Below are 14,289 nucleotides of genomic sequence, written 5' to 3' on the forward strand. Positions count from 1 at the left end.
GATCGCTGGGCCTGTCAGAGGGAGGTCAGCACCTCTGCCTGTAACACTGGAGTCTGTGTATGTCTCTACGACCACACACACACTGACACTGCATGTATACATACAGGGGCTCGTCCCTGGAAGCACCACTGGGGATGTGGTTCTTGGAAAAAGCCCCACAAACATGTGTTTGGAATACGTCACATGAAGTTTTTTTTAGGTTCAGGAAGAAACCTGTTGATGTTTAAGTGGGTTGTTGGAGTTAAAAATCAGCTGCAATGGAAAGTAACTGAGTACATTTCCTTAAGTACTGTACTTAAATATTATTTGAGGTACATGTGCTTTGCTTGAGTATTTCCATTTTCTGCTACTTGATACTTTGAATCCACCACATCAGAGAGGGAAATACTGAACGTTTTACTCCAATATATTTGATAACTTTACTTTTCAGATTCATATTAACAACATAAAATATCATCAACAGATTATGATGCCTTGTTATTGGTTAATCATTGACACTCAGCAGCACTATATAAAGTGATACAAACCTTCCCCTGCTGCAACATTAAAGTGATGAACAGATTAATACATCAATAACTACAATCCATTAATATGACATACATTATTCTGAAATGAGCCATTCTGCATACTGAGCATGTTTACTTTTGTACTCTGAGTATATTTTGATGCTCATACTTTTGTACTTTTACTTAAGTAACATTTGAATGCAGGCGTTTTACTTTGAGCAGAGTATTTCTACACTGGTATTACTAATTCTACTGAAAGCTGGGGTTGGCAGAAAAATGCAAACGGCAAAAAAAAAACACAGCTGAATGTGAAAAGACACTCTCCTCCTGCAGCTCTTCCCTCTCCTTCTTAAGCCCCTCCCACCAGACGACAACGGGCATATGCACATGCTTCATATGGTAACCCAATGTTTACCATACTGGTAAAAATTAGACAAGAATTAGCTAGCTTGCCACCTCATGGTCCCCTCGCCTCGCTCTCCACCACTGTGCACTGCGCCAGGAGTCTTGGCAGTCTGTGTAATGGCAGCAAAAGAAAGTTTGCTGAACTGGCAGGGAGGTGAGGCTGCTGGATTCCAGTTGCTGTGGCTGCCGACTGGTGGTCCTTTTCGAAGAGCTGCTGCCCGCTCTCCTCCCAGCAGGGTGGTCTGTAGCAGTGTGGAGTGAGGTGGAGAACATTCTGTGCTTTGGGGTTCTTGCTAACATTAGCTGCTAAACATTAACTTGAAACCGCAGCTGTGAGCCTTTAGCTCCGGTTAGCATAAGGCTTTACTATTAGCAACATCTTCTGTCCATCTCTGAATCACTCTGCTGATATTAACACGTCTTCGTTTACTGAAGAGACGTGCAAACACATCTGCATTTGTAGAACAGCCAAAAGGAATGTCCTCTCTCTGAAATGACCCATGATTGGCCAAAGTCTCCCATCATAGGCTAGATTCTCTAAAGCCTGAAAACAGAGCTAAAAGAAGGTGCAGAAATCTAGTTTTCTCTCAGTCCATCTTATTTACGATATGCTCAAAGTCTGCCATGGAATTTTTGCCCAATGACCCCAAAATTAAACTGCCATTGATCACTGTATATCAGAGTGAAGATGAATTGAGTCAGTGTAAAATATGAACACTTCCATGAATGGTAAGATCTCTTGCCAGGTCATAAGAGGCACTGTTTCTTGAACTTTTAAATCAGTGTTTACATGTAAATTCTGACACACATTCTTCTGAATGGACCTGTTTTCGATGTATTTACCACCTGTGTTTGAATGTGGCCTCACCCTGTATTTAGACAGGCTGTTAATAAGCATATTTAGGTGTTACAACCTCTTGAAGAGTCATAAATTGGCTGTTTAGTTCTCAGTTTTGGACTCAAGCATGAGTTTGGTCTGCAGTGTGTGACAAACAGCCGTGACATTGGCCCACACAGGAGACACCAGTTCTGCTCCGCACATGCTGCTTCATCTGCTGCTCTTTGGAGTAAACTCAAGTTCTCTGTCAGGAATCCATTACTAAAATACGATTTATTTGACTCATGAAAGTTAGTCGCTGTGATTTAAGAAGGACAACATTCATCTTAATGTCTTCAATAATGGGAATTTTGCATTATTTTTACCCTGGGAGATCAGCATGTTGGACTTCATTCTGCTTATTTCTCTTTATCGACCACATGTCCTGTCATCTGAGAACGTTTCCCATGTGTGGATCTGAAATAGTAGAGCGATGCTGTTTACTTTCGTTTTTATTTTATTCATCTGTTTAGTCTGTGTTGTTTTAATAATGTTATATAAAGCACTTTGTGTTGCATGTTTGTATGGACGTTGCCACAGTATATTATTAAAGTTAAAGTAAAACTGCAGAAAACAAAATTAACTTCTGATTTCTGTTCAGTATCTGCTGAGAAATTCTCAGGCTCAACAAGCTGAGAGCCCAAAAAACAAAAACAGCACTAAGTCAGCAATCTGTCCAGAAAATTACTGAAGCTCTTCATCATCTCCCCTACATTTTATCTATTTATTTATTCAAAGGTAAGGATAGCTATATGAAGACCAAAATCTCCTTTTCAAGTCAAACCTGTGCACAAACAAAAATCACAACATACACACAATTTGTGCACACACAACAGCGGTTACACATTACAAAACAACAACAAGCATTCAAAGTGCTTTGTTTATGCATGAATGCTACAATCCAATACTACTTTAAACCACTTTTCCCCTTTATGAGATTGAACATGCAGCCAGTGAGGTTGTTGAGTAAGAAGAGAGACTATCTCTCAGTACAAAAGCCAAAGAAATTTGTTGGTAAAACTCTCCTAACAGCTCAGGTGTCTATGCTCAGTACATGACCCCGATCTGTGACCTCACTTTGGACAGAATAAAAGGTGAAAAGTATCAAAGTGCTCGGCTAATAAAAACAAGAACTGTTAACAAAACCCTGCCAAAGATTTATTTACTTTTTCAAATGGTTTCACTCTTGCCTAATTTTCCCCTCTCTGCAGGACATGTCAGTTATGGAGGGAGAGTTAGAGATCCTCCTCGGAGAGCTACATATCAAAATGAAAGGTGTATACACACACACACACACACACACTCTCAGAGTTATCAGTGATATTTTATCTTCCAAATATTTTTAACATGTGTTTTCACTTGCAGGTCTGATCGGCTTTGCTCGACTCTGCCCTGGAGACCAATACGAGGTGAGCTTCTCTATTTAAAGTGACAGACAAACATTTACTACAACAACGTTTACTTACTAATGAAAAACGTGGCCAGATCCAGAGCTAGCTCTGCAGTGATGTCATGTCTCGATGATGTCACATGACCAGGTGGTGGTGCGGCTGGGCCGCCAGCGATGGAGGATCAGAGGGAGGATCGAATCAGACGATACGCAGGCCTGGGATGAAGAGGAGATGGTCTTCCTCCCGCACATACACCACAACTTTGAGATCAAGGTCACAAACACACAGAGAACACACATATACACAAACACGTGTAAAGGTGTGTACATGCACTTGCTAATGATCATAGATGACATTGTTTTACTAATATAGTAAAAAAACAACAACAGAATACCCATAATTCCTTTTGTGCAGCGGTGGAAATTTACAAAGTAAATTTACTCATGTGCTTTCAGCTTTCTCGAGTACCGCTCATACAAACAACTTCACACTCGACACTGTGCTTCTTCAGGTCCTGAGCAACACACCATAAACAGCTTTAAAATTATTATGATGTTTAGATATGACAAATATTGGAATATGTTGCTCATTGTACCTTTAAACAACTGACAAAAGCCCCCCAAAGCACTTGAAAATATGCAACTCAGTGGTATACTACTTACTTATTGTGTACTTTTGCTTCTCCTTAGGAGGAAACATTGTACTTCTACCACTATTACTACTATTTACCTGACAGAGACATGTTACCGGCATGTCGCAGATTCAGATTTGACTCACGAAATATAACAATTAGAATATGACACATTATTATTCACTAAGCTATACAGCATCATATTAGAACTGACCCCTCTACCATGAACATCATTAATTACATCAAAGTACTTTGTCATGATAATGTCTCTTTTTCTCTTCATTTTGAGTAAAAATTTGAATGCAGGACTTTTGCTGTGCAGTACTGGTAGTTTTGAGATAAATAGTTAATAGTTTTACTTCAGTGAAAAAAAAGGTGTCGAGTATTTCTATCACAGCCAATACCAACTTCCCCAGAGAAAGCAAAAAGTAAAGCAAGATAGTGTTTACCTGGGGCCCCCAGATAACTAAATCCAACCCTGAAAAACACCCAAGTCACAGCTACTCACAGTCCAAAACACCAGTGAAATACACTTTGCAGCAGAATTCATTTCCTAATAGATGTATTAGTCGCTTGCTTTGACATCATCAATGTAGTTATTAACTAAAGTATGGATTCAAGTAGCAGAGGTATTTTGCTAGTGGTATGTGATTAGTGTATGAGTCAGTATAGCATGGACAAACATACCAAAGTCACATCTCCTTGCAGTCAGAAACACTGACACACTGCTCTATTTTCCACAGAGCCCTGAAGCCCCGCCACCACTGCTGTGCTGGGCCTTGTTTAGTCAGAGTTTATTAATATTAAATGTGTTGCGTGTCCAAATTGCACCAAAGACAGACAGAGATTTTTTAACTTTCGCCACCTGACGTTGTGAAGAGTATTATGGGTATATCTACATTTAAGGTCACCACAGAGTACATTTTGAAGTATTTTTCCTGTATTAGAAACAATTTTCCTTTTACATTATCTGTGCATTGTCTTGAGTTGTGTACAAGACATCTGGCTCATGTGAGCAGGTATCTCACCCATGAAATCTCTTCTCTCAGGTGACGGAGGCAAAGGGTTTGGGTTGGCTGCTGGTTGGCATGGTGACGTGTGCGAGCGCAGACTTCTTTGTGGCGAGGCCGCAGCTGATGTTGGTGGACATCACAGAGCTGGGAACCATCAAACTGCAGCTGGAAGTCACCTGGAAGTATGAACACACACACACACACACACACACACACAGATATATGAATGACCTAGATGTACATGAAAGTGTTCTGTACGCATGTCCAGATGTAAAACTGACAGATGAGGTGGTGGCAGAGATCGCCATGACGTCAGGCATAGAGGTATTTCCTCCGCCGAGTACAGGGGCTGATGGGAAGGTGAAGTGGAGAGAAGTGAAATCACTTATATTCCCAAAAAGGAAAGTAGAATAATTGGATGATCTGATGGGGGAATAGGTGTGGACAGCTGTGTAAGGAAATTAAATTTGTAGCGTATAATACGAGACTGTTTTCTCTGAATTCTTGTCTGTGGCCCCTTGTTCTGTCCTGTAGCTCTGCTGCCTGTGTGGATTTCATCAAGTGATGATTTACATGACTGACAAGTGCAGGTGGTCCACAAACCATCAGATTCTTTGTTCTCATACAAGAGAAAGAGAGAATGAAGAGGTGACAGATGATTACTGCTGGGAGAGAAACATTTGCTTCTTCTCCTTTTTCTCTCTTGTTGTCTCTCGCTGTTACTTTGCCACATGTTCACAGCAGTAAAACAAGGCCAAGCAACAAATAATTGGGAGTAAACAACAACAAACGATGTGTTGGATAGTTATAAATTCACATCCAGCCGTCCTGCAGAATATGCTGTTATTTTCTTCTTTCTCTGCCTCTGTCTCCTCTGCACCTCTAACCTGAGCCAGCTGTCCCCGTGCAGCTCAATGAATACAGAGTACACACACACACACACACACAGATCTCTCTCTCTGCTGTGCCCTTGCACCATGACAGATCACATTTCAGGGTTTAGAGAAGCCAGGTGGAGGACGTTTCATGGATTCTCCCCAGAGAGAAGGAAAATCACACACACACACTCACACACACGAATCTGCTGAACTCACACACAACAAAACAAAAGACTGCTGTGGCTGTACACAAACACACACCACACACAATCCTGCTGAGCCTCTAAATGAGTCACAGAGAAGTGATTTCAATCAGTGTTTCTGCTACATATAAACTCTGATGACCAACATGTGCTCACAAATAAAGCTGTGGGCAGCAAAAGAAGATGGAAGTTTGTCAGTTAAGTCTCAGGTTTCCCACACTGTCTTACCAATGAATTCTCAAACTTTTCCACAACTTTTCCACAACTTTATTGAAGTAGTTTAAACTGATTCAGGCCTATATAGTGATACTACCACATATTATTAAACAAGAACCTCCCAGGCATTTGTGGAGAATCAGACATTCCCACTACCAACTAGCTTCCTATACCAATAGCGCAGAAAGGCATAGGCAGGTTCTGTGCAAAATATCAAGTCTGCACCCCGTCTTGGGAGATAGAAAACCAAAGATCATATTGATATTAATGCAGTTTGACATGTGTTTGGATTATGTTGACAAGTTTGCATGTGTTTATTCCTTGTCCATAAAACAAAAGTTTGTATACATGTCTAATTGTTGTTCTGCGACCTTGCATGAGCGTTCACGATGCTAGAGCTGCCACTTGAAAGTCTGAGATTCGAATAGTCAGTCAGAGACCCCTCAGACGACTGAGATTGCTTTAAGTCGAGCAGTTGCTTTTTTTGTTGTAGTCTTTGTTTTGTGCAGTGTACTTTTGGGGATGTTTGGTCCCTAGATTTGGCCACGGAGTGAGTGCTCTTGACTTTCACGCTACTCTTTGATGCAGACAGATGTAGATGTGATGCAGTGGCACATGGGAGGAGAAACTTTCCACCATAAGGCTCCAAGATAACATTATTTTCTCTCTTCTGCTCAGAAGTGTTGAATTTACAGCTCACGGGTACTTAATACGACTAATAATAATAATAGTATTAATAATAATAGTACGAATAATAGTTCCTGGCTTTTTTTTTGATACCTAGTGTCAGCAACAAATGCTGTTGCACATTTCCGATCAATAGTTAACACCGTTAGCTTGTTTACGATATTACATCAGTGCCACTGTCACAATGAACGTCCTGCTGAGCCCCCTTCAACCTTTGAAACTTTATATATTTAAAAAAAAAAAAAAAAAGAATTGTCGAATATTTGTATTAAATGGCCAAATCTTATTTGAAAGATATAATTGAGAGTCGGGTACAGTCCTACACGATACCCTAATAAATTCAAGTTTATCACTGTCATGTCCCTTCAGGATTCCCCCACCCAAGTGGATAAATGAACCAAAACAGTAGCCAGGTATTAGTGGTAATTTTTTTCAATGGACACATATCATATAATATTTGATTGAATCACCAGGTATTGTTTGGTGTTGTCTGTAAAATACCGACCTGTTAACAGCCAGCTGTTTGAGCTATAGGCTGAGATTTAGTTGGAGAGAACAGTCTGATGCTGCTATATTGTATGACTGTACTGCAGCAACCTCCCATTCAAACAGCTATCAATCAGTAGAAACTGTCAACAGCTTAATTTAGTGATTTACCATACTCACAGTGAATATTCAGTATGTTACGTGCCTAAAATCTTAAAGCCAAAGCCTCGGTTAAAGCGCTGCACAACAGCTTTTTGGCATTTCCCTGTTTCTCTCCTGATGTGTCGACCCGTTTCTTTTTCCAAAAAGGGGTCCAGCCTTGGGAATGACACGTTGGTCTGGACTATGTGTATCAGGTGATACTAGTGATGTTGCAACTGTCACACAGCGCAGCACGAGAATCTAAAGTAGTGATATTAGGAATGTATTTTGCATGATGTTAAACATGTTTGGGGATTTTTAAAAACATATTTCAATCAATAATTCAAACAATGTCTATTCAAAACATTCTGTTAATTGCAAACCATTTCCAGGCCTGGAAAAGAGTTTTTCTAATTTCCTAACTCTTCCAGGAATTACAAGACCGTGGGAACAATGAAATCTTAGACTGCTGGGAGAAGCTGACTTTAAAAAATAAAAAATTAGTGGAAATGAATAAAAGACTGTGGCTGCACTGCAGAGCCCCGAGGTGTGAATGTCTACAACAGATGAAAGCAGGATGTTGTTGATGAAGAGCATGCACGCTCTGACAACCACCGACATAAGTGTACTGAACACTCCTAAATGTTCTCACTGATAATTACTCTAAATAAAACAAACACAAAAATAAAGTCGCAGGTGAAACTGCACTGATGTGATCCATAGAAGCACAAAATCTATGGATTTACATAGACTGTGACTAAAACGTTTCATGATGTTTAGGTTTTTCACATAAAGTATGCGCACACCATACTGTCAAGAGGATTACCATAAGTGAAAAAAGGTAAAGGAAATGACCGTGAAATATTTCACGTCTATAAAAGCATCAGAACTTTGGAAAAGTCTGGAAACCCAGTCACACGACAAGCTGCAAATATTGAAGAATGGTAATATTCGCTGGTTTATTGTCAAAGGGACAAAATGTGTTGAACAGCTGCAGTATTCAGCATATATGTGTATAATGTGCGTTTTACTTATATATGTAATGTGTGTCTGTGTATATTTGCACCTGCAGTCCATTCGACAGTGCTGAGAAGATGAGGCCGCTGTCTGTCAACAAGCAGTCTGTGTCCAGCAGGAAGAGTTCAGTTTACAGCTGGACGGCACCGAGCACTCCGTCCTTCACTGAGAAATACTTTATAGTGAGTATACAGATGGATTTACACACTTACAGTCTCTGCGTCTGTGCCTAACCTTAGCCATATCCACTACTTGCCTAACCAAACCCTTATTTATAAACTAGAGCACTCTGAGAGCACAGACCTCCGCCAAGCAGCTCAGATTTCCCATCATTTTATTATTTTATCCACTTCGCTTCAACCGATCACCACCAAAATTTTATTATCTGTTCCTTGTCCCATTATCAACCCTTCCTGAAAATTTCATCGAAATCTGTTCAAAACTTTCCGAGTTATTTTGCAGACAAACAGACCAATGCCGGCAAAAACATAACCTCCTTGGCAGAGGTAATGATATATGTGACTGGTGTCTGTAGATCCGTAAACAGTGTCCGACGCAAGGAAGTGCATTTCTGTACAGATAGACAGAAAACTGATAGAAACTACCTGTAGCCCTGTCTTTCATTTGACACCACAGCTGCATGACTCTACTTTTAAACGTGCGACAATTTCTGATGAAAAAAAGAGTCTTTACAATGTGAATGTGTAAAAAGATTAACATCCCCCAAACACAGCCACTGTGGGCAGTAAGACAGTCCACAGGGGCTTTAAAGGGTAAGTTCAGTATTTACCTGAAGCCTATTTTCCCATGATTTTTGCTTTTTTCTTCGCGTTCGACAGTTGCAAAACAGGCTGCAATGTAACCACTCTGGGCATTTGTGCATCATCAAAGAGCATCCGTTAGAAGTGCTTGCTTTTGCCACTGATAGGCTCAGCTTATTATCATGAGAGCCTTACAACATTATGGAAATGATCCCTACAGAGATAGACCTTTTTATTTAAGCGTAAGATCCTTTTTGTTTATCCAGAATCAGCTGTTAACAAACCCACAACACTCTATTTAAATAAACACCAGTTTTAGCGTGTATAGAGTCAACATATTTTACATCTAACTGGGTGAATTAAAAGTTTATTTCAACCATACCAGAGTTGATTGTTGGAACATGGTAAAGATGAGCCAAGCCAGATTTGTTAGTTTTATTTTGTTTCTATCAACTTGTTTTACTTGTGTGTTTTACGATGACAAAATTACAGTTTTTCAAACGGAGTCTGGTGGGTTTGGCGATAGTGATTTCAGATTGTTTCTGATTAAGCAAGGATCTCACTCATTAACAAAAAGGTCTATCTCTGTAGGAATCCTTCTAAATGTTGTCCGACACTTAGAATAACATTTTGACATACACTGATGGTGCACAAATGTCCCAAGTGGTTACACTGCAGCCTGTTTTGTGGTCGTCAAACGCAGCGCTCGTGCTCAATACAGGAGCAATTTCAAAAAGTTTGTTCCCATTAGTCACTTAGACACAAAAAATTGCCAATAAGGTCCAGGTTTACCCTTTCAAGTGTGATATTTACATTGATATGTGGGTATTCTCCATCTTCTGCAGTCGATGATGCGTGAGCTGCACGATCGAGAAGGCTCCCTCCCGTCTCTGGTGTCTAAAAGTCGAAATAACAGAGGAGGTGTGTCTCTGCTCAGCTACCTGTCCAACCCCTCACACACCACCATCACACCTAACCACAGCCCTCGAAGCCCCTACAGGTATGTAGCGTAGGTTGGAAAGCCTTAAACTATAGCTCCTGTGTTGTTGTATGGCAATGGATTTCAATTACAAGAGGACAATATGCAGTTTAATTAGAAAGATATCAGCCTGGATTGATGCATATTTTGTACCACCATGATGTTATGGTATGTATGAAAATTAATTCTTCCAGTCTCACAAGGACTCACAGCTACCCCTCCAGTCACAGTCAAGGCACCAGTCTGGGAGGAAGCCAGACTCAGCTGTCCCTCGGGGAGGAAGAATCCCTGGAGGTCTCTACAGAGGAGGCGCAAAGGAGGGAGAGGATGGATGAGAAGGATGGAGAGGAGGAGTGGGGAAGTGTGTTGGATTCTTCCTCATCACCAGCAGAGAGTAAAACAGGATCCCTGCTGGCTCTCCAGAGGTGAGGATGAACCCAAGAGCAAATAATGCCTCATTTATTTTAATAGTTTTCAATTTTAAGTGCTGCCAAGAAATAAAGAATTGTTGTCCTGCCAAAACCATGTATCCCCATAATATCTGTGTCCACCTTTTATATGTCAGCATGCTAAATCCTCTACTGTATTTTTCTCAAGTACTATTATCAAACGTATAAAGATGTGTCTGTAATACAGGTCGAGCACTCCTGACATCCTCAGAAAGAACACAGCTGGAGAACCAGACCCTGAGACACACAGTGCAGTGCTGGGACAGGACACCATCAGTGATCAGGTAAAATTCACCTGAAGGATCCACTTAAATCATTCAACGTGAAGCTGAATTCAACACTGTACTGAAATCCTGGTGCAAACTAGAACTGCCATCTTGTAGCAATTTTGCAACAAACATGTTTTGTAAGGTCACATTCATCTAATCCATTCATCGTTGAGTCCAAGTAGAAGTCTGTGCCAAATTTGAGGAAATTCCCTCGAGGCATTCTTGAGATATCACACTCACGAGAATGAAACGAATGAGGTCACAGTGTCCTTGACCTTTGACCACAAAATTCTAAATCAGGCCAAGTGGACATTTGTGCCAAAGTTGAGAAAATTCTCTCAAGGTGTTTTTGAGATATTGTGTTTACAAGACTAAAACATACGCAAGATTACAGTGACCTTGAATTTTGACCACCAAATTTAAGTCATCATTGAGTCCAAGTATAAGTTTGTGCCAAACTTGAGGAAATTCCCTCATACAGCTTATACAGCAACTAAAATGATGAACTTCTCCATATTTACCATAGACTGATATTAACTGAAAAAAGGAAAGATATCTGAAAGCTGTGATTGTTTTTTCCCCGTCATATGACACGCAGTGTGTGCTGCTGCGCTCCAAAGGTGGAACTTTGTTTATCCCAGGGTGCAGCCATCACACCCTGAAAAGAGGCACCTTGGTACACTTACGTGCCATGACAGCATCGCTCTCGCTTTTGAGCCCGCCTACATTGACAACAATGGATTTGAGGATGCAAAAACACAGCATGTGTTCAGACCATAGCAATATAACATATGTTCAGTTCCATAATTTAAACCCAGTATTTCCCATCTTTGTTTCAGGACTCTCCAGAATCTCAGTCATATTCTGCCCCTCCCTCGCCTACATCCCCGACTCAGCCCGCAGACGTCACCCCTTCCTCGGCCACAGCTGCTGCTCCGACTCCAGGGAGGTCGGTGGTGAGCAGTGCCCTGCGGAGGGCCCAGGCCGTAAAACTGGGAGCCCTGATCGCAGAGCTGGAGAAGATGTTACAGAACCAGAGCTGCTCTGAGAAGGAGCTGAGAACCCTGGACCACCAGATACTGCACCTGGCAACTATACTGAAGGTATCTGTGTGTACTTATACATACACACACACACACCTGTAAATGATCTTTATCTTTATGAATGTATGCGTGTGTTCACCCACAGAACGACCTCTCTCTGCTGAAAAGCTCGTCATCAGAGGAAACTCTGGCTGTGGAGGAAGTCCTCGGCAGCTTTGACTTTCTGTCAAATGACTTCAACATAGACGATGACACTTCCTGTTTGGGCAGCCTGAGACTAAAGGACAGTGGGTGAGTTCACAGACCCATCGATCAAACACTCAGCAATGACTTGATGTGAAACAACTCATCTCTCCTTTTCGTCCTCGTCCATCAGCATCAGTTCTTTGCAGCAGAGCGCTCTGAGGAGTCCCGGCATACTCTGCAAGAACAGCCAATCGACTTCTGAGGAGGAATTGGTCATCAGCCCTCTGACTTCTGGAGATTTTGGTGTTGACCAGGCTCTCGAGACTCACCTGGATATATGCTGCATCCTGCTCCAGGTACAGACTGTTTCTAAGAGCTATGTCCATACTAATGAAGTTTTTGGATCAGTGTTTACATCTTTTCTGTCTTGCTGCCCCTCATCTGGCTGCCCCCGACCTAAAACTTGCTTGTCAAATGTTCACGTTTTCTCAGATGATAAGAACGACCGATTTCAGCCCATCTAGGAGGGACCTGCTGGAGGAAATGGCTCTCCAAGCTGAAGTCTTGGACAGAATCAGCTGTCTGCTGCTGGAAAAAAACGACAGCCTCTCTGCTAGAGACAGTTAGTGGAAGATCTGTTTTATCTTTGTCTTTTAGAGACTTCATTTTATTCTTTTGATTCATATGATTGAGGAAGTCCTCTGTTTTGTTCATGTTCAGCATCTTCTGGTTCTCAAAGATGGGTAAATGAAGGTGCATATAAGACTTTGATTCTCCTCCTCTTCACCTTCAGTCCTGCCGAAGGCCCAGAGAACAAGGGATGTGCTGTTGTTCTGGGAGGAGTGTGTCAACGACAGCAGCTCTCTTTTCTGTTGCCTCTCTGATAGCTTCTCCAGGTCATTACGGAAACGTTACACCCACAAGGTGAAGGCGAAGCAGCCCGGCCAGTCAGAAAAAGGTGACGTAGTACATGCACACTTCATTCCAACTTTCTTTCACACATTGTTGGATTCTTGATGATTATTTATTGTGTCGCCTTTTATTTATTCGCTTGTTTTTGTATGGGAGGAGGGTACATACTTGTCGTCAGCATATCTCGTTGGCTATCAGGGTTTAATGTTGCTTTCATTTGCTTTTCCAATGCTGACTGAGCTGAAAACCTTTCTCTCTCTTTCCTCTGCAGTGTTTTCTCAGCTCCTGCAGCAGGTGCAGATGGCCTGTCGGGTGGTGCCCAGCCCTCGGCAGGTCTGCAGCCCAGAGAGAGTCACCCTCTTCCAGCTGTCAGTGTATCTGAAACGCTGGAGCATCCAGGAGGTGGGAGAGCACATCTCACGCCTCTCCAGAGAAGGTACATCTATCATTTTAAAACTCTGGACTAAAATTTTACATCTCCGTTATCTGGAGAAACTTTCTCTGGTAGAAAATAGTTCCACTAAAACACTGATAGTTCCACTAACACACTGATGCACAGCTATGCAGCAAGCACAATACTATATGTAAAGCACAATCTAACTATAAAGCAAAGAGTCCCTGTCTGTGTGTGAGTGCACTTTAGGTGCTTTGGAGGCCTTTTGTTTGTTATCTCACTGTACAATGTGCTAGAGTAGCAGTAATTCAATATTTTTCATATCTAAATATCAACATAAATCTATGGCCGTTTGGGGCCCAGGTGAATTGAAGGATCCAAAAGCAGTGTTCAGTTCAGTTCAGTTCAGTTTATTTAGAGTGTAAAATCACCATGGTAGAAACATGGTCTCAATACACTTTACGGAATCAATTACAATAAGAAACGATCAAGGGAAAGAGCAGACAGCTAAAAAGGTAAAAACACACAAAACACTGGGTAAAAAGGTGTGTTTTAAGAAGTGTTTTAAAAATGGCAATGGAAGTGGATTCTTTAATATGTAGTGGGAGGCGATTCCATAAGTAAGGTGCACGGTAGGAAAAGGCCCTGCAACCAATTGATTTTTTATTTACTGAGGGAATGACCAGAAGGTGAGAGTTCAAAGAGCGCAGGGGACGAGGCGGAATATAGGGTGTGAGTAATTCAGATAGGTAGGATGGGGCCAGACCATGTAATGCCTTATAAGTTAAAAGAAGGATCTTAAAATCAGCTCTGGCCTGGACAGGCAACCAGTGCAGAGATGCTAA

The 14,289-nt window shown here is 41.4% G+C and overlaps 1 protein-coding gene across 6 annotated transcripts in view; it reads left to right on the forward strand.

The window, feature by feature from the left end:
* The window catches only part of ripor3 (RIPOR family member 3), an 83,235-nt gene that overhangs the window by 57,084 nt on the left and 11,862 nt on the right, over window positions 1–14,289 (forward strand). For 5 of the 6 annotated variants that reach the window (XM_078171526.1, XM_078171525.1, XM_078171528.1 and 2 more), the window contains 14 exons: window positions 3,000–3,063; window positions 3,154–3,197; window positions 3,327–3,452; window positions 4,860–5,005; window positions 8,507–8,633; window positions 10,058–10,212; window positions 10,386–10,616; window positions 10,828–10,924; window positions 11,749–12,012; window positions 12,098–12,243; window positions 12,329–12,494; window positions 12,631–12,760; window positions 12,932–13,096; window positions 13,322–13,486. In XM_078171526.1, coding sequence (XP_078027652.1) covers window positions 3,000–3,063; window positions 3,154–3,197; window positions 3,327–3,452; window positions 4,860–5,005; window positions 8,507–8,633; window positions 10,058–10,212; window positions 10,386–10,616; window positions 10,828–10,924; window positions 11,749–12,012; window positions 12,098–12,243; window positions 12,329–12,494; window positions 12,631–12,760; window positions 12,932–13,096; window positions 13,322–13,486 — 2,026 coding nt within the window. The remainder of the gene's footprint in view (window positions 1–2,999; window positions 3,064–3,153; window positions 3,198–3,326; window positions 3,453–4,859; window positions 5,006–8,506; window positions 8,634–10,057; window positions 10,213–10,385; window positions 10,617–10,827; window positions 10,925–11,748; window positions 12,013–12,097; window positions 12,244–12,328; window positions 12,495–12,630; window positions 12,761–12,931; window positions 13,097–13,321; window positions 13,487–14,289) is intronic. The other variant, XM_078171531.1, reaches the window with a different exon arrangement.

Source organism: Epinephelus lanceolatus, chromosome 1 (genome assembly GCF_041903045.1).
Source record: "Epinephelus lanceolatus isolate andai-2023 chromosome 1, ASM4190304v1, whole genome shotgun sequence".
NCBI classification, from domain to species: domain Eukaryota; kingdom Metazoa; phylum Chordata; class Actinopteri; order Perciformes; family Serranidae; genus Epinephelus; species Epinephelus lanceolatus.